The sequence below is a fragment of the Solanum verrucosum genome, unplaced genomic scaffold (genome assembly GCF_900185275.1).
Source record: "Solanum verrucosum unplaced genomic scaffold, falcon-dt-bn FXZP01000009.1, whole genome shotgun sequence".
NCBI classification, from domain to species: domain Eukaryota; kingdom Viridiplantae; phylum Streptophyta; class Magnoliopsida; order Solanales; family Solanaceae; genus Solanum; species Solanum verrucosum.
The window spans coordinates 1,594,906-1,615,342 of record NW_026020231.1 but is presented as its reverse complement, the minus strand read 5'-3'; the positions used below and the strand labels follow the sequence as shown (position 1 = coordinate 1,615,342).

The following is a 20,437-nucleotide window of genomic DNA, read 5'->3' as shown; positions in this document are numbered from 1 at the left end:
AATTGTAGCAGAGAATGTCAGGAACACACGATTAAGATTTAAGACCACGCGCCGTACACAAAACAATTATTTCTTCATACGGAAGGTCAACGCGCCAGCCGCCTCTTGCGGAAGTTTGACTCAACTGAAATTGTGAAGAAATAGTGTTTGGGTTGGGTTGGGGTGGGGGTCATTTAAGTTCTAGAAAATATAATTAAGTTTTAGAAAAAAAAATTGATACTGCACAAAAATTAAAATTGGAAAATAAATAATCGTAAATATTATATTGCAACAAGTCACTGCATTGAAAGTGATTCCGATCTGACATAAATACAAATCATTGTAGTTCATTGCATCCTAAGGTTAAGCACAATCACTTCTAAACACATGTTGCACTAATTACCTATAAGAGAAATTTCAACACAAAGTATCTTTTAATTCGAAAGAAGGAGTTTTTGACTTGCTTTTATTTCAGAAAACAAATCTATTAATTCGAGGGAATGAACCTGATTAATTTGGAGAATGAATCTTTAACTTGATTTATTAAATTAGTAACTAACATTAATTTAATAAATCTTTCATTAACAAAAATACCATTCCAAATCGCAAAAAATATGAACTCTATCACCCCTTTTTCTCTCTCTTCAAATGGTCAATTTGGGCGGCTTTTTATTTCCAAAAAAGCTCTGGTACTTTAACTACAAAACACACACAACAAAACAAACCCTTTTTCAAAATTTTGATAACCAAAAACAAAAACTAGTACTACTACATATAACCTATAGTATTAAATTATTCTTGCGTACGTGCATTTTTGTATTAAAAAGTTTGGTTTGGTCCATTTTGCAGGCCCTCCCTTTCTGAAATTCAACTCCATTTTCCCATGTTTATTCCTTGCACAGAGATATTGTTTCTGAACTACCAAAACCCCTTTTCTTAATTATAGTAAAATACCATTTCTTTCTTGTTTTTGCACAAATTTCTATAACAACAACAACTCATCTGTCGCACAACAGAAAAAAATAAAAAATAGAACAAATAGTACTGGAAGAAATCAAGATTCAAGATTGAGTTATGTCAGAAGAGGAATCTGATATTCTTCTTCCTGTTGTATTATTCCACTTCTTGCTTCTAATCACTACTGGTAAGTCTGAGTTTTTTTTTTCGAATTTTCAAGATTGTACTCAGAATTCAGAGAGGTTTTTAGCTGATTTGTAATACTAAAGTTTTGATTTTTATTTATAGTTTGTGGAGATACCCTGGAGAGTGACAAGCAAGTGTTATTGAGTTACAAGGATTTTCTTGAACAGCAAAATCCGGTTAATAAAGGATACAGGCATACAGAATGGAATGCTTCTGATTCGTCTCCGTGTAATTGGCGTGGGGTTTTTTGTGATGGTGGAGTTGATCGTGTTACTCGAATTGATCTCTCTGGTGATAGTTTGGCTGGAAATATGTTTTACAACTTCTCAGCTATGACAGAGTTGACATATATTGATTTGTCTATGAATACAATTGGAGGGTCTATTCCTGCAGACTTAGGCCAATGTAAAAACCTGAGATTCTTGAATTTATCGCATAATATTATTGATGGGGAGCTTAATTTGACTGGTTTGAACAATTTGCAAGTTCTTGATTTGACCATGAACAGGATTCATGGTGAGATCAGTTTAACTTTCCCTGGAATTTGTGATAATTTGGTGGTTGCAAACATTTCGAATAACAATTTTACTGGTGAGATTGGAAGTACTTTTGATCAGTGCTGGAATCTTAGATATCTTGATTTGAGCTACAATAACTTGACTGGAGGATTGTCACTTGGTTTTGATAAGCTTATGGAGTTTTCGGTATCTAAAAACAAGTGTAATGGCTCTCTGCTTTCGTCGTTTTTCACTCCAAACTGCACTTTGCAGGTGTTGGATTTATCAGAAAATGGATTCGTTGGAGGAGTGCCTAAAGAGATATCGAATTGTAAGAACTTGGAGGACTTGAATTTGTCTGGAAATAACTTTTCAGGGCCAATTCCTGAGGAAATTGGATCAGTTATGAGTCTTCAAGCACTTTACTTGGGAAGCAACAATTTTTCAAGGGATATTCCAGAGAGTCTATTAAGTTTAAGTAACTTAGTGTTTCTTGATCTTAGTAGAAACAACTTCAGAGGAGAAATACAAGAAATTTTCAGGCAATTTACACAGGTAAAGTTTCTTCTGTTGCATGGTAATTCTTATACTGGAGGTATAGTTACCTCTGGAATTCCCAACTTAGTGAACCTTTCTCGATTGGACTTGAGCGATAACCAATTCTCCGGTCCATTGCCAGTTGAACTTTCCAAGATGAAAGGCTTGAAGTTTCTGATTCTTGCATATAACCACTTTAATGGAAGTATACCATCAGTATACGGGGATATTCCGACACTTCAGGCCCTTGATCTTTCATCTAATAAGTTAACTGGTGAAATACCACCAAGTTTAGGGAAGCTAAGCTCACTTTTGTGGTTGATGCTTGCTAACAATTCACTGACCGGTGGAATCCCACCCGAGTTGGGAAACTGCAGTAGCTTATTGTGGTTGAATCTTGCAAACAATCAGCTTTCAGGTCCAATTCCACCTCAGTTAGCAAGAATTGGCTCAAATCCTATGCCTACTTTCTTGTCGAATAGGGCTAAGGATAAGGTGACTGCTGGCTCAGGGGAATGCTTTGCTATGAAGAGATGGATACCAGCTGATTATCCTCCATTTAGCTTTGTATATCCTCTCCTTACCAGGAAGAATTGTAGAAGCCTATGGGATAAATTGCTCAAAGGGTATGGCTTATTTCCAGTGTGTGAACCTGGTAGTAATGTTCGTTCGAATCAGATATCAGGCTATCTTCAACTTAGTATGAACAAATTTTCTGGTGGGATCCCTCCTGAAATTGGCAGCATGCAGAATTTCAGTATGCTTCATTTGGGTGTAAATGAATTCGCTGGCACGCTCCCTTCAGAGATTGGAAAAATGCAGCTAGTAGTCCTTAATATTTCACAAAACAGAGTATCTGGTGTGATTCCAAGCCAGATTGGCAACATTAAGTGCTTACTGAATCTTGATCTGTCCAGCAACAATTTCTCTGGTCTGTTCCCAGCTAGTTTTAGTAACTTGACTGATCTAAGCAAGTTCAATATCTCTTACAACGCGTACATCTATGGTACTATACCAGAAATTGGGCAATTAGCCACATTCGAGAAGTCATCATACCTTGGCGTTCCATTGCTGCACCTTCCACCTTTCATTGATAACACTAGGAATAATACTATAAACAAGGGTGGAAGTTTCAGAAGGCCTACAAAGGTTGGTACAGTTTTGGTAATCATTGCTTTGCTACTGGCTTTGCTAGTTTGTGGACTTATGACACTTGTTATCTGCCTCGTTCTAAAATCTCCGATCGATACACCAGGATACCTACTGGAGGATTCAAAGGGCCGACACTATCTTGCATCGAGTTCAGGTGCATCCTCACCATGGTTGTCTAATGATGTTAAGGTTATCCGCTTGGACAAAACAAGCTTCACACATTCTGACATATTGAAGGCCACAGGCAGATTCTCGAATGACAGAATTATAGGGAAGGGAGGATTTGGGACAGTTTATCGCGGAGTCTTGCCTGATGGAAGGCAAGTGGCGGTGAAAAAGCTACAAAGAGAGGGAATTGAAGGGGAAAGAGAGTTTAGAGCTGAAATGGAAGTACTAAGTGGAAATGACTTTGGTTGGCATCCGAATCTTGTAACACTTTACGGTTGGTGCCTTAATGGATCAGAGAAATTGTTAGTCTATGAATACATGGGAGGTGGAAGCTTAGATGAGATCATCACAGATAGAACCAAATTCACATGGAAGAAACGACTCAACGTGGCAATTGATGTTGCACGTGCTTTAGTCTTCTTACACCACGAGTGTTACCCTTGTATCGTCCACAGAGATGTCAAGGCTAGCAACGTGCTGCTAGACAAAGACGGAAGGGCAAGAGTCACAGATTTTGGCCTAGCTAGGGTTATGGATGCTGGAGATAGTCATGTTAGCACAATGGTTGCTGGTACAGTCGGGTACGTTGCACCAGAATATGGACAGACGTGGCAGGCCACAACAAAAGGCGATGTCTACAGTTATGGAGTGCTGGCAATGGAGTTAGCCACAGGGAGACGCGCTGTAGATGGAGGCGAGGAATGTCTAGTTGAATGGGCGAGACGTGTGATGGGAGACGGAAGGCAAGGATTCACCAGAGCCATAATACCAGTTTCTCTTTTGGTATCAGGCCTAGCAGAGGGAGCAGAGGAATTGTGTGAGTTGCTTAGAATAGGAATAAGGTGCATTGCTGATAGTCCTCATGCTAGGCCTAACATGAAGGAAGTATTGGATTTGTTAATCGCGATTTCGCGCAGCCAAAGATCAGGATCCAGTCGTAGCACTTCTCCTTCATTTTGATCATTTTTTGTTTCAAATTACACAGCAAAGTGTCAATAGTTTTTTTTTTTCTTCACATTTGTAACATACACACATTACATTCTTCTTGTAAACAGTTCTTTTTAGATTCTTTGTTCAGGCACTCTTGTTTGTTAGGATCATAAGAGTTGAAATGTGAATTTAACTTTTCATTTTGCTTAATTAGAGTTTATGTTTTGTGCATCGTAAAGAATTCTTACGTTTTATCATATTATTTACGACAAGTAACTCTACATATCAAGTCCGATGTGGTAACTTGGACCTTGTTTTATAGTTTAAATTGCACTTAAGAGGAAATGAAATGTTAATCCAAGTAAAAGCAAGTGAAGGAGACCCACCAACCCACCTATAAGGCAAGTGTAAAACAAAGTTATGTTATGGATTAGTGCATGATTATGATGATCATCATCATAAATTCATAATTAATTATCTAGTACACGGAATTTGTTGTTAATTAATTAGGTCATAATCAGGTCTTGTAATTGCCATTTTTTTTTATAGTGGATGACTAAAAGAGATAAAAATGAGCACTTGAAAAAATACATGATTATTGTCCCCATAATTCAAGATTATCTACTTATAACAGTAGCTAAATTAATCAAAATTTAATGACTTACAAATAACATGGTGGGTTTTCCCCAAAATGGTGTAATCATGAACATTTAAAGTGGATGTAGAAGTTTAATTAAGGTAGCACTAATTGGACGTACTATTCTAATGCATTGAATATTTTTACTAATTATAAACCACCATGTTTAAGAATCAGGAAAATGATGGAAAGCATTAATAATTCTTTAAAGTGAAGGAAGGTATACATATTTATAGACTCATAACACTTTTAACTCTGCCACTATATAACTCATGGACCACTAACTCATATTATCATTTGTGACAAAAAAGTCCACGTGGCAAAATATACGAGAGATATTGGATATATAAGTAAGCAGGTCTTACTTACTATCAATGTGTTTTAAAGCCATACGGACCTAGATCCAAAGTAGACAATGTCACTAGCGGGATTGTTTGATGGTAATGTCAAGGAAAATGTGAAATCAACTAAATTGTACCGGGCTGTGCTAACACGATCCACTAAAAGTGCCCCCCAAAACCCCCAATGTTAAGTGGCCTTTAACAGGCCGGACCAAACCAGATCAGACAGATTATGAGGACTAGTGGACCTGGGGCCAATAGACCACCCTGGTTGTGAGCCCGGTACATGGCTCGTACCGTCTATAATAAGAGACTTAAAACTATTTAAAATTTGTAGGAGTGTGCAAAAATCGAACCGACCAATAAATCGAATTGAAAGAAATGTTATTGGGTTATCGCTATTGGGTTATTGTGTTAACGGGTTTTTAATGGTTTTATAAAAAAAAAATATTGGGTTATCGATTTTCAGTATAGGGTTATTGGGTAAATCGATAACCCATTAAGACAATAAATCGATAATAATTTACTACTATTGTCACGCCCCGAGCTACCCCTGAGACGCGGACACGGGACTTAGGACCACAAGTGATCCCAAGCTAACCATGTTGGCATGATCATGAGCATACTAAAGATAATAAACTGATGCGGAAGCTAAATCATAAATAACTCTGAAAAGATGGGGAATACCCATATACTATAACTGAGATAAATGAAAACTGATGAGTTTAATACAAAGAAGATATTAACTCAATACTAAGCTGAATCTAACTATGTCTGAAAATAGCCTCTAACTGACTAGAAATGCTGGGACATGCCTCAACTAGATCTAGCAAAACTGAAACTAAAGACTAAAAACGATAAAGATAAACATGTCACTCGTCCTCGAAGAATGAGGACTCACCACTAATGTTGTTGAATTGGAGACCGGGAACCGATCTAAGCGTGATCTGGATACTGAGAACCTGAACCTACATCACGAGAAGATGTAGCGCACGTATGCGTCAGTACTTGAAAGGTACTGAGCATGCAGGATAGAGTAAAACTGAAATAACATATAACTGAACAAAGCAATGAAGCAATGAAATAATATGGACATGATATAGCTACTGAAAATACTGAATACTGAGCTAACTGATGCAATGACCAAATTTATAATATGCTGAGACTGAATACTAACTGTACTGAAATATGGTCAATGCAATAGAGTCTGACTGAACTGTGGGAGCTACTAATAACCGACATAAAACCACATGAGCTAAATGTGGAGTCCAATGTATACGCCCTATCGAGAGGACCCAATATACCCGGCCAAAGGTATAGAGGCATGACTGGCGTGATCACTAAACTGATGTTGCCCACAGATGGGACTTACACCTACGTGGCTCGTAGTTCTGGGACTATATGGGTACGCTGAAACCCTAGTCCAACTCGGTATTATGCTACTCCCAATAGATTAAGTGGTTAACACATTATGACTGAGTTTCTATAAATACTGGATAGCTCGAAACTGAACATGCAAACTGATAATGCAACAATTAATCTAATAATGATGCATTCATAAACTGAGGCATGTGTAACAGAATATATTATGACTGAAATACTGTATAACTCAAAATACTGACATGTAGATACTCATACTTGAAAACCCCCTTTTTTGAAAACAATTCACCATTATATTATACTATGATCATTGATGACTTGGGAAGTCATACTGCATAAACATTGATGGTATATCTAGATACCATACTATTAATACATTGATGACCTACTCAATTATCATACTAATCATGTTTTAGAAGCTCTTTCTCAAAACTCATCTTAACTTTCTCAAAAACTCAGTTTAAAACTCAAGTGTTGTCTTAAAGAAAAGTTTCTCATGATTTATAACTCAAAATAGGGTTTATGCTGAAATATACTGATAATGTGGCATAAAACTGGAGCATGTATATCTGAATAACTGAAATATCTGACCTAGCATGTGTAATTCAAGAACTAATGAAATACATAGCTAGGGTTTTGGAATTCATGCAATAAACTGAGCAATAACATGATAATCTGATATAGAACATTTAAATAACTAATTCATGATGATCTGTTGAAATTCTAGAAACCCTAGGTCTGTTCATAATCATGGAATCAAGAATCTGACTGAATTTTAGGGACCTAATGGGCGAAATGAACCCACTAGTGAAATCTCATATACCTGGTGACGAATTCCACGGAGAAATCTTTCGATTTCGGGGCTGGAACTGAAGGAAACTTGTTGCGTTCTTGAACTAGGGTTCTTGACCTTTTTCTCCTCTCTTGCTTCTAATTTTCTAAGTTTGATTAATGATTTTGACTAAGGTAAGTTCTAGTTATGTTTCTAGGCTTAAACTGATTAAAACCTCAAGATTTAGGGTTTAAACGATGTATCTAAGGGGTTAAACGAAATAGGAAAAGACCAAAAGACCCCTGAATTAACTGCTGTCGGAGTGACTGACGGAATGCACCTACGGTCCGTCAATCAATCGACGGTCCGTCAATCAATCGACAGTCCGTCGATTGGGTCCGTAGGTCGAGTCTGCCCGACAACGCTTCACTAAAACGGGCATAACTTTTTACTCGGAGGTCGGAATTTAGCAAACTCGGTGGCGTTGGAAAGATAATTTAATTATCTATCTAACCATCGGTCATGGGACATATAATTCAGTTTGTGCTAAGAGTTATGACCATCTGAAGTTGACCCATCAATATTTTTCATCTAACTGGCTGCTGACCCTCATCTACGGTCAGACCTACGAACCGTGGATCGAATGACGGTCCGTGCTGGTCGATCCTAGTTTATGTCAGAGGCTGGTTAAGGGAAGTCTCGATCCACGAACACAGACCACGGACCGTGGGTCTGTCCGTGAGTCGGGACTTAGCCAAATTTTCTGACTGAGTTCTGGGGAAGTTTTCTGTCACGAACCACGGACCTGCAGAACGGACCGTGAGTCCATCTACGGTCCGTGGATGGTGTCCGTGAGTGCCACATGTAACACCAGAAATCTGAAATCTTAATTTTTGGATACGGGGTGTTACAACTATACCCTTCATAAATATTAAATATTAACAATTTAACATAACTATTGACTATATTAGTACTCTATACTACGGTCTACACATTCCATACGTCACAATACTTCCACTTCACATCTGAAATTTCATATTATATTTTGGTTGTAACATGTAATTGTTGCCTTCGTACTATATCTATTCTCATTGATGCAATTTCTCATTATATTTATTGTTTCACTATATCAAAGCATTTACAACTGATTGTTAGAAAAGTGAGAAATCATTTATTTATTTTATGAACATTTTCTTATTTTTCTTATTGGGTAAATCAAAAAATCGAACCGTCAATGACCAAAAACATATAAAGAATATCTTATTGATTTAGCTTATTTAAAAATAAAAAACCAATAAATCAAATCAATAATACATAAAATCGAACCGACCCGACTGATGCACACCCCTGAAAATTCGAAGTCCTAGCATCTAAGAATTAAGATTAATCTAAATAAAATTTCGTTTCGTCGAAATTTCTTTGTATTATCACAAAACAGAGATTTAATTAGAATTCACTATACTATTCTATAAATTCTAATCACAATTTCGTGGAAAAAGAATAAATTAGAAAAGAAAAAGACTAAAAGTTGTGAGGTGAGGACGTGGCACGCGCCAAAATGCTCGTACTGATTTGTACCAAGTGCACAATTAGCGCCTGATCATTTACTTGACAATAATACCCTTGATAATAATAATAATCTCCATTTTTTTACTCCAAGTATTCTAGTCAAGTTTCCATTCTAATTCCATGGCTGTAGAAACTAAAATCTGAATGTTAATGATTAATTAGACAGGGTAATGGAGAATGCAATTCAGCGTGAGTTACAATATAAACAGAAGATTGCTAATTTATTTCCAGATAATCATGATGCTATTGATGTTCTTCCCTTGGAGGTAGGTTTGTTACTTTGTTACATGTTGACATGTATCAATATTATATTGGTGATTAGACAGGATATGATGAAATTTCAGCTTAGCGATAATATGATTCTAGATAGGGGCCTGTGTAGTTTGCGGATTAGGATTAGGGTAGAAAGTTAGTAGGTAGTGGAGTGTTGTCTTGCTTTTTGACGGATTTAGATTTGGTGGGGTGTGTCGCAGTATTAGCCTTATTCTTCTACTAGTTTCTTGCTTTAGATATTTGTGATTATATGTTGTTTGTTTATTGTGTTTTGGTTATAGTACTATTTTATTGTTAATGTTCTTTTTATAAATGTGTTTTTCTCGTTATTTGTCATATTTTCTTTACTATCGTTTTCCCCTTTTCATTACTTTGATTTGTTGCACTTGAGCCGAGCGTCCTTCAGAAACAACTTATGTACCTTCACGAGGTAGGTGTAAAAGTTTGTGTATGCAGCTATACCCTTCTCAGACTTCACTTGTGTGATTTAATTTCACTAGACATACTCCACTTGTGTGATTTGATTTCACTAGGTATGTTGTTGTTGTAATTGAGGGGTGGGAAAAGGGAAATGAGGGGATTACAAGATTGAGGAATCGAACTCTCACCAACAAAGTGAAAGTTCATGCATCAACTGAGCTACTGAGATTTTCGACTGAATATGTCACTTTCTGGGCAATTTATCTATAACTGCTACTCCTCAATACTTACTACAATATGCTTGTCTTGAATTAGTAGGAGATTAAGATTTGGGATTTACTCTGCAGATCTGATAATTTCTGTGATAGATTAGTCCTTCTAATAGAACATCATCGTAAGTTTTAGGTAAAACGATGGAAAGCTTTGATTTCGAAGAGAAACATATCCACTAATGGAAGAACAGATTGCAGCCAAACAACAACAACCTGTAAATATGAATCTGATGAAGAAATTAATGCTAGAGGTAATTCATCTTTAATTTTCCTTTCTAGTTTTTTCACGCGTAAGTTGAACTAAGTTCTACTACTATCAGACTAATATCTGCAGAATGTTACGTTTATTTGCACACACAGTATAGTTTTATTGCTGTTTTCTAAGACTTTTTATCGTCATTCTGTCTAGGTAACATCTCAAGGAGCAATTCAAATGTAAGTGCTCAGCTTCCGTTAACTGAATTGTGTGAGTTAACTTAGTATATCTGATGTTGTGTGTGTCAAATGTTCAAAATCTAATAGAAACTATCCAAGTTTTAGGTAAAAAGACGTAAAGCTTTGATTTCCAAGAACAAGAAATCCGATGGTAGAGTAAGTGATTGCGGTGCACCAACTTGTATACACAATGAAGTTTCTCAGGAGACGTTAAAACATTTGGAATCTGATGGACAAAGTAAGTAATAAGTACTAATATCTACAAATACTCTTGGGTGTACTGTTCATTTAGGTTACTCTTGTAACAATTTTCTTCATCCTGATAGGTATCATCGTCAAGAGTATGACATCGCCACCACGTCCATCATTAAGCCCTACGTATACTTACTCACGTAGGAAGAAAAATGCAGAGTCCAGTAACTCTGGCTTTGTGTCACTTCAACAGCAGCATACAACAAACGTAATGCACTACTGTAAAGACTGTGAAGTTTTCTGCTCTGGAGATCTATGTTACGAGCAACACTTGAGAGGTAACAAGCACAAGGTAAAACTGCAATGCCGAGGTTATTCAAGTGTCAACGGGAAAAACAAGCAAGTTATAAGATGTGACTTGTGTGAAATTTACTGCCAGGATGAAACTTTATTAAAGATGCACCTTAAAGGTCAGAAACACAAGGCTAAACAACTAGAGATGGAACACGGAAAGAAGATCAAAGATGAGAAAGGGAAGCTATTGTGGTGTGAATTATGTCAAGTTCCATGCATGAATGAAGATAATTTCACATCACACCGCAATGGGAAAAAGCACCGGAGACAACTGTGTGTTCTTGAGGAGCTGAAGAAAGCTGAACCTCGAGGACTCTATCATGCCTAATTTTGAATCCACACAACAGAACTTGAACGCGTCACTAGGGTGTGAAGCTTGCCAACAGATTGTTGAATTTCTTAGATGATTGAAAACATATTATACAGTAGCATTAATCACTTACATGTTCAAACTAAGAAAAATATTGATGCAATATTGTTTCAAGTACTAGTTTTATAGGTGTTAATCACATTTCAGGTGCATTTTACTATGTTTTAGGTCTCATTGTTGTTAGAATTTTAAAAGTTTTGTTTGTGCTGTTTACTTTAGTCTGAATATAAATAAGTACTAACATAAGAATTTTAATATGTATAGGGGGTGTAATAGGTCGTCAAATTAGCTTGAGTATGAAATCGACATTTCGAGATGTATTTTGATGTCTTTTCCCAACTATATATAGTGTCAAAGTCATAGAGTAGTACTACTCCCTACCCAATTTAAGTCTATCATTAAACGTCTGAAAATAAATTTCAAATAATTCCCCAAATGACAAATTTTCAGTTTTTTTGAATTAGCGTCTCCAGTTAAACTACTTGCCTAGTACTTTTTCCTTCCTTTTTTAAAAATTGAATAAATAATAAGTATACATTTGATTAACACTATTTATATATTTCTATTAACACTATTTAATAATCTAGACATGACTAAACCCTTTGAGAAATTGTCTGCTTATTTGCTAACATAGAGAGAAGTACCTAATTGATTTAAATTATCGTGTTCTATATTGAATAACCTCTTTCACTTAAAATAAATAAATATTGTGTCAAATGAAAAAAACATCAACATAATTTGGATAAAACGATTTTGCCAAAAGTAGAAAAAGATTGTGTGCAGTAATCTACTATTCTTTCTATAATAAGAGATTTCGAGTTTAAATCTTAAGTATGAATCTTGGTATGGAGTCCTTCCCTCCGAATTGAATCCTACATAATGTAAATCCAAATAATCGAACTATAATACGAGTAGGGGCTACAATTGTTTTGCCCCTACTTTTCTGTCGGGAGTCTTTTAAAAAAGAGAGATGTAACTTATCTAAGCCCAACCCATACATACCTTTTCTCTTTTTGGGCCCAATGGGTGGACTCCAAAAGTTTTTTTTTTAAAGGCGGAATGACTTGGGAGACCCTTGTACTTGGCTCCGTTTGTCACTTGGACCCTTCTACTCACGATTTTGTCAATTGAACACTTAAAGTTATTAAAACACTGTATTTTAAACCCCTCTGATCACGTGTGTCTCCCAATCGTGCTGATGTGGATAACACCTCACTATCCACATCAAAAATATATTGCCACATCATTTTTTTTAAAGAAATCTCAAACTAATCTCCAAAATCCTTTCTTTTCTTGATTTCTTTCCATTTTTTCTTCTCTTCCCATATTTTTCATCTATTTTGCTACTAATCATTTTTTTTCTTACCTAGTGAATCTTTTACGTTGAAGAGGAATTAGAGAAAAGCAAAGCTTTGTTATGTTTTTTATTATAAATTTTGTTATTTTAATGGTGATGAGAAATAAGGTGACTCGAATGGAGGATGAGAGAAAGAAGAGAAGGAGACAAAAAATGGGTCATTATAGAAAACTCTTCAAAAATGTTCTCAATAAAATTGTCTTACATGCATTTAGAAAGAATCTTAAACATGTCTTTCAAAAACCCATCTAAAATTCGCATCTATTTCACAATTTAGAACCTCTTTCCCCCCTCTCTTTTACCCAAATTTAAATAAATATTTTTTTCTCAATCATTATAGAACTCTCAAATGATAGGTAGCATATGAGAAGAGAAAGAGGAAGAATTGTGAGTAAGAGTATTGGAAGAGATTGAAGAAGATGTGTGTGTGGTGATGGTGGGGGTTGGGTGAAATTATGAGGAGGAAGAAGAAGAAACGTACAACATATTGGGAAAGGGGTTTTTTTAGTTTTTTTTTTAATTGTTATATTTTTCTTTTATTTTTCTTTTAAAAAAATTAAATTGTTGTCTTCACTTGTTTTAAACGCGTGTAACCACTCTCTTGATCTGATTCAGCAAAAAAAAAAACACCACATAAGCTTAGTCAACAATCAAAGGGGTATAAAATAGTGTGTTTGAATAACTTTAAGTGTTCAGTTGGCAAAGTCGTGAGTAGAAGGGTCTAGGTGACAAACGGAGCCAAGTATAAGAGTCCTTCATTCCGCCTTTTTTTAAATAAATCTTCTTTTAGCTAAACTACCGAGAAAAGGATCAGAATTGTCCTCTATCTTTGAGTTAAGAATTAAAGTAGTCCTTGTCTTTTAGCATGAAGGAGTTTTAGTCCTCCATATTTCAAGAATTGGTATATCTTTAGTCTTCTTCCAAACACCGTCTATTTTTTTAATCAATTGCGGAGCAGTTTGATTTCTCCGGTTGCTCTTGACAGATTGAATTCTTGCCAAAAACTTGCAGAACTTTAGGTGTTAGCTGTATTGAAAGCAAATCAGCAAGAATAAAAGGAGAAAGAAACATAGGAGTTTTCTCTCACGAGCAAAGAAAACGTTAAAAAATAGACGATTGTTTGAAAGCTGACCGAAGGTATAACAATTCTTGAAATTAAATATGGAGGACTATTAGTGCTCTATATTAAAAGATAAGGACTATTTTGATTTTTAACTCAAAGATAAAAGGATAATTTTGATCATTTTCTCTAACTACCCCACCAAGTTTCTTTCCAACTCTCATTAATTCGATAATAAATTAATAAATTATAATTATGCCTTTTAATATATAAAGTCATCCTCTTAGGATATGGTTTCATATTTTTACTTATCAATGTCTCAAATTCTTAGTTATTATATAAGGTTTCAATATTTTTTTTTAGAAAGAAGTTAGAAAGATGCCGATTCATCAATTTAAGTGCATGATTTATTTGATTTGTTATATTATTTTTAAGTGATTTTTATTGGAGAAATATTTACTGGAAATCCTAATGGTTAAATCAATATTGAAGTGATGATAATCAATAACTGATAATTGAAATTTTAATAATTTTATAATGATTTAACATGTCTACAAACCAATAGCTAATAAGTCGAATAGATAAACTCCAAATTAAATCGATCGATACACAACTCTACTGGCTCGTACCTTATTAATTATTATTAGTTCCGTTCCACTTCATGCAATCCTACTTTTTTTTCTTTTAACTTCTTGAGATTATTTTTTTATCCCTTAAGTCGAAAACTTATCGACTTCTGACATAGAAATAAAATATGTTTAGTTTCTACCTTCCTAAACCTTACTTTATAAGACAATACCAAATATGTCATTGTATTATTAATGAAAAAGTTGTATAAATCCATAAAAATGTAATATGTTTAAGATGATAAGAATTTATAATTTTACAAATATTATGATTTTATTAAAAAATTTAAATTTAATTTCTCCATGTTTTTTTAAATTTATTAGTAGTATTATACGGAGTAGAAATATGGGAATTTTAGTTTGGATATCAGTGGTGGGGTCCATTAGCCTCATGCGTAACGTAATGTCGACGCAATAATAAAAATACCAATTACAATTTATTTTATTTTAAAAAAAAAATTACTTACTTTTTCTTTTATTGTCATTTTTCATTGATGTTTCTTTTCCGATATGATACATAAACATGTTTTTTTAATTATTTCAGTTGATATTTATGTCTTTCAACCTAGTATGTGTATAATTACATACTTAAATTTGTATAAAATTGAACAAATAAATATATATTCTACATGGCAATTCGTCTGAGATACTCCCTCTGTCCCTTTCTAATTGTCTAATTTTGACTTTTTACTTGTCATTTTTTACAAATTAAAAAAAGACAATACTCCCTTTGTCCCTAGTTACTTGTTCACTTTTGAATTGACACACCTATTAAGAAATTAATTAATGACATAGTGAGTTTACCATTTTACTCCTATTAATTATGAAATGGGTGAAAAGTTCTGTATTTTTCAAAGTAATTAGTCATTTAATTGATGGTATAATAGGTAAAAAAAATTATCCTTTCTTGATTTGTCAAAAAAGACAAGTAATTAGAGACAACTATAAAAGAAAAAGTGGACAAGTAATTAGAGACAGATGGAGTATTTTTTTACTTATTATACCCTCAATTTAAGGATAGAGAGTACTGCACTAGCTTTTATTAATTAAAAAAAAAGAACCTCTAAGGTGATTTTTTATTACCAAGATTAGGATATTAATTACGATATATTTTTGTGTTTTAATTATTGATATTAGCAAAAATCCATATAAATTTAATACCAAAATCCTGTATCCCAAGATTAAATTAATCTAGGATATCCTTTTTTTTTTTGTCGAAACAAATGATTACGTGGAGAATGTTGCATTTTGTTTGCCTTAAGTTACAATTCTAATTTTGATTAAGTTAGTGATTAATTGATTAATTCGTGATAATGACAAGCTGTGATTAAATTACATTTAATATTCTTATTCAATAATGCTAGTAACAACTATATATACTATATAATAATAATGTGGATGTTGATTTATCATCTCTTAATTGACAGTTGATACAACTACCAACATTTTCTATATTTTAAATTTCTTTATGCTACTCTTTGGTTTGATAATATTAATAGTTTACTTCATTAGGCTAATTTATGATTCTTTAAAGAATTGCCATAGCATTATATTAACTCAATTTAATGCTGATTAGGCTAACTTTTCAAGCTCATTTATTGGGTTAGCATATGATTAAATTAAACTAGCGACAAGTCATAATAGTTCTATACACCTACTCTAATTTGGTTTATGGCAGGTCTAAATTTAGGCTATCGGTTGTGGATTTTCGAAAATTTTGTATGTATATTGAAAAATCTATCAAATATATAAGAAATAGTAATTGTTAATAAAACAGTCACTTGATCCAAGAATAGTGAATTCACTTGAGCTTAGTTGGCCTTCTGCATGGAGGTTTGATTCCCGTTGGACATATATAAAGAAGTTGTCTTTTTCTTTTTAATTTGAGATTATTGAAAACTCATAAACATCAAATCTTGAATTTGTCTCAAGTCTATGGGTGTCAACATCACTCGTCGTAGATAATTGTACATCCAATCCATATAAAGTGGTCTCATGAACCAATTGTATTGATTGGCAAATTACAAGTTCAACCAAGATTTGCTTCTTCGGAATGTCATCGACCAACGTGTAGCATTATAAACATAAAATTCCAAGGGCGATTTTTGACTTGAATTACAGTACAAATCAAAATAAGTTATTAACAAACGAGTAAATTTTTAACTCATCTAAAAGTTATTTAAACTAATTAAACTAAAAGACGAATCATAGCCCACTTCATCTAATTCTTATTAAGTTATTTTAATCTCTTTATTAATTTATTTTATAAAATAATTTTATCTGTACAAAGTAGTTTAAAGGCTTATTTATTGTTGTTTTAATAGATTTGAATGCTATCTACATGGATCTTTTTTAAATGAGAACTCGATAATCCGTTAGCTTCTCTTTTTTTTTTTTTTGCATTTGGTATTCTAAAATCTATTAATGCGACTATTTTGAGTTTATACCACATACAATATCGAAGGAAAATCACTTTTTATCACCGTATAATTTGTTTAAAAAGAATTGAGTTTAAAAAATTTAACTAAAAATTAAAAAATCAATATTTATCTCACCATATTTCTTAATAATGATACCATAATAAATATATTGGTATAAAAAGATGGGACCGTCAAAAGAGAATCGACAATGCTTATTGCATAAAAAGAACTTTCCTTATTTAGATGAATATAATGAAAAAAAATAACTAACCTAAAATAGGAAAGGAATAAGTATTAAACCTTTTAGTTTAATTTTTGTACTATAAAATAGAATTTCACAAAATAATAAAATTCTTTTAAACCTCAATGCACACTGCTTTTAGGAATTCTTCTAAACTAATTAATAGGATTGGAACTTTTGACAATAATTTTTTTCTTCAATCTCTTGACTATACTGATCTAAAAAATCATAAGAAAATTTTGACAAATTAAGTACATTTTTATTTTTTTATGAATATTCATAGTACTCCTTTCGTCCAATAATACTTGTTCACTATTGACTTTGCACACTTCTTAAGAAAGTATAAAGTGAAGGATAATTTTATTATATCACCCTTTGAATATAAAAATATTAAATATATCACCCTTTAAGTATAAAAATATTAAATAATAATCATATGATATTATACTACATACTTAGTTTAAACTTCTCCTTCATAAAAAAGGTTGCACCGAAAATTAGCAGACGTTTGGAAGTGTTGAGGATGCGATAAAGGTAAAATAAAATTAATGAATTACATTCTTAGTTTAAACTTCTCTTTCATTGTTATTGTCACAATTGATTTTTTTTCTTCATAGTTTTAATAAAGCTCGATAACGTGATACTCACATAAAGGAGAATATATGTACTAGTATTAGATTCATCTAAACTCGATATAAATTTTACAACAAATGTAAAAGTCATGATTTTAGAATAAAATGTGTATATATATATATATATATATATAAAGTGCCGCTCAATCCATACTTCAAATTCTCTTTGTTGGTGCCGCCAAGTCTATATTTCAAGTTCTCTTTGTCGGCGACGCCAAATCTATATTTCAAATTATCCTTATCGGCGTCGCTAGATTAATCATTTTATTGTTCTCTTTGTCGACGCCACCAAATTAATAATTTTTATCATTCAATTATTTAAAATACATTTCTTTATATTTTTACTATTTGATCAATTTAATTCACGTATGAAAAAATGTGCAGTCTTATAGCCCTGATATTTCAAATTCTCTTTGTTGGGGTCGCCAAATTAATCATTTTATCATTCTCTTTGTCGGCGCTGCCAAATTAATCATTTTATCATTCTCTTTATCGGCGCCACCAAATTTATAATTTTATCATTCAATTATCAAAAATACATTTCTTTATATTTTCCTTATTTGATCTGTATAAAAATTGTGCAATCTTATAGCCCTAGTTTTTCAAATTCTCTTTGTCGGTGACACCAAAATTTGCAACAAATATAAAGCTTACAATTTTAGAATAAAGTGTGTGTATATTTATATAAAGTGTGTGTATATGAAATAGAAAAGTTTTGCTTCATTAAATTTAGAAGTATTTGATAGATTTTGAATTTTTAAGACACAAATAGGTGACGTAAAATAGGTGCACTGATAGTCCGCTATTCCATCTTAATGCATGAGTTGTACTGTTATGCTCGTCTCTTTTGTTGTAGCCTTGTAGGTACATTATAAAATAGTTTTAAAAAAATGAAAATTTAGTTTTTTTCTTATGGCATCTACAAAATTAAGTTCAAATTCTTAAACTTTTAAAGTATTTATATTATTTAGCTTGGGATACACGTATAATGCACGTGATCGTAAACTAGTTTTTTAAAATATGAAATCAGATTATCATGGATTCACAAGTAAAATAAAAACAGTTTTCTTCGTTCTCAAAATTGTTCAGTTTTATAGCCCTAATATTTCAAATCATCTTTGTCGGCGTCGCCAAATCTATATATCTGAACTCATATCAATCTCATTATGTGTCAACAGCGTCAAATCTACATTCCAAACCCTCTTTATCGGTGCCGTCAAATCTACATTCCTAATTCTCTTTATCGGTGCCGCCGAATCTATATTTCAAATTTTCTTTGTCAGCGTCGCCATATTAATATTTTATCATTCTCTTTCTCGCCGCTACCAAATTAATTAATAGTTTTATCATTTGATTATTAAAAATACATTTCTTTACGATTTCACTATTTGATCAATTTAATTCACGTATAAAAAATTATTCAGTGTGAGGAGGATTAAATATACCCATATGGGATTATATTTTAAAAAAAATAATAATAATTAAAATATTAAATTAAAATTAATTTTTTCACTTCCGTTAGAGGAAAAGGGTATATGTGAGCCATTTGTATAGCAATAGGAGAATATATGAGCTACTTTCATACTGAGGGGTATATCAGCTCTAATTGATAAAGTTGAGGGGTATATTTGGCCCTTTTCCCTATATATATATATATATATATATATATATATATATATATATATATTATTTAGCTTAGGATACACGTGCAATGCACGTGATCGTGATCTAGTTTTTTTTAAATAGTAAATCATATTCTCACTAATTCACAAGCCTAATAAAAATAACTTTCTCCGTTCTCAAAATTCTTCAGTCTTATAGCCCTCGTATTTCAAATTATCGTTGTCGGCGCCATCAAATTTATATATTTGAACACAGATTAATCTCATTTTTATCGCCGCCAAATCTATATTTCAAATTCTCTTTATCGGTGCAACCAAATTAATCATTTAATCATTCTCTTTGTCGGCGCCATCAAATTAATAGTTTTATCATTCAATTATTAAAAATACATTTCTTTATATTTTCACTATTTGATCAATTTTATTCACAGATAAAAAGTTATTCAGTCTTACAGCCCTAGTATTTCAAATTCTCTTTGTTGACGATAACAAATCTATATATCAAAATTATAAGATTTCATATTGAGCTCCAAATATACGCTATTGGGATGTGATGACTCCTACTAGCTCTCCCTCTAAGAACCGCACATGTGAGTTTCCCCGCATATGACTCAAGTGTCAAAGGCCTTTTCCTTCGCACTTAGTAAGTGCTTTGCTATAGCCAAGCTTATAGCTAGCCTTTCGACTAGAGCCAATCTTCGACCGCGACTGCTCATCGCTTTTGATCGCCTTATTCCGTCACCCGAGATCCAAGTCAGCACTGACTCAGATTAATCTCATTCTCTGTTAATCTTTCAACCACTTTATCATTCAACTATCATTTTTTTAACTATAGAAAATCAAATTCTCACCGATTCATAAGCATAATAAAAATAATTTCCTGTACTTAATTTTTTTCGATTTTATAATCCTAATATTTCAAATTCTCTTTGTTGACACCGTCAATCAATATATCAGATTTTAGATTAATTAAACTTTGTATTAATCTATCGATCGCTTTACCATTCAGCTATCGTTTTTTAAATAGAAAATCACATTCTCACCGGTTCACAAACATA

General features: G+C 33.0%; 2 protein-coding genes across 3 annotated transcripts; both read left to right on the top strand.

The window, feature by feature from the left end:
- The first annotated feature begins 732 nt into the window (after window positions 1–732).
- Window positions 733–4,483, top strand: LOC125832489 (probable LRR receptor-like serine/threonine-protein kinase At1g74360). Its single transcript, XM_049511642.1, has 2 exons — window positions 733–1,123; window positions 1,225–4,483. Exons 1-2 carry the CDS (start codon window positions 1,054–1,056, stop codon window positions 4,434–4,436), a joined length of 3,282 nt encoding a protein of 1,093 aa, XP_049367599.1. The 5' UTR covers window positions 733–1,053; the 3' UTR covers window positions 4,437–4,483.
- Window positions 4,484–9,271: 4,788 nt separating this feature from the next.
- LOC125832464 (uncharacterized) lies at window positions 9,272–11,401 on the top strand. 2 transcript variants are annotated; one of them, XM_049511614.1, is made up of 3 exons: window positions 9,272–9,371; window positions 10,204–10,321; window positions 10,832–11,401. In XM_049511614.1, the coding sequence occupies exons 1-3, from the start codon at window positions 9,276–9,278 to the stop codon at window positions 11,377–11,379; spliced, it is 762 nt and encodes a 253-aa protein (XP_049367571.1). In that variant the 5' UTR covers window positions 9,272–9,275; the 3' UTR covers window positions 11,380–11,401. The 2 variants fall into 2 exon arrangements, 1 of the variants encoding a protein (XP_049367571.1); XR_007443227.1 differs by lacking the exons at window positions 9,272–9,371; window positions 10,832–11,401 and adding exons at window positions 10,480–10,505; window positions 10,611–10,679 and having other exon boundaries at window positions 10,121–10,321.
- Window positions 11,402–20,437: the final 9,036 nt, after the last annotated feature.

Excerpts from the sequence above, each read along its gene's own strand:
- LOC125832489 (XM_049511642.1), top strand. The coding sequence starts at position 1,054 with ATGTCAGAAGAGGAATCTGATATTCTTCTTCCTGTTGTATTATTCCAC. Across the intron at positions 1,124-1,224 it reads CTTGCTTCTAATCACTACTG|TTTGTGGAGATACCCTGGAG; the intron begins GTAAGTCTGAGT and ends TTTTATTTATAG.
- LOC125832464 (XM_049511614.1), top strand. The coding sequence starts at position 9,276 with ATGGAGAATGCAATTCAGCGTGAGTTACAATATAAACAGAAGATTGCT. Across the intron at positions 9,372-10,203 it reads TTGATGTTCTTCCCTTGGAG|GTAAAACGATGGAAAGCTTT; the intron begins GTAGGTTTGTTA and ends CGTAAGTTTTAG. Across the intron at positions 10,322-10,831 it reads TGAAGAAATTAATGCTAGAG|GTATCATCGTCAAGAGTATG; the intron begins GTAATTCATCTT and ends TCATCCTGATAG.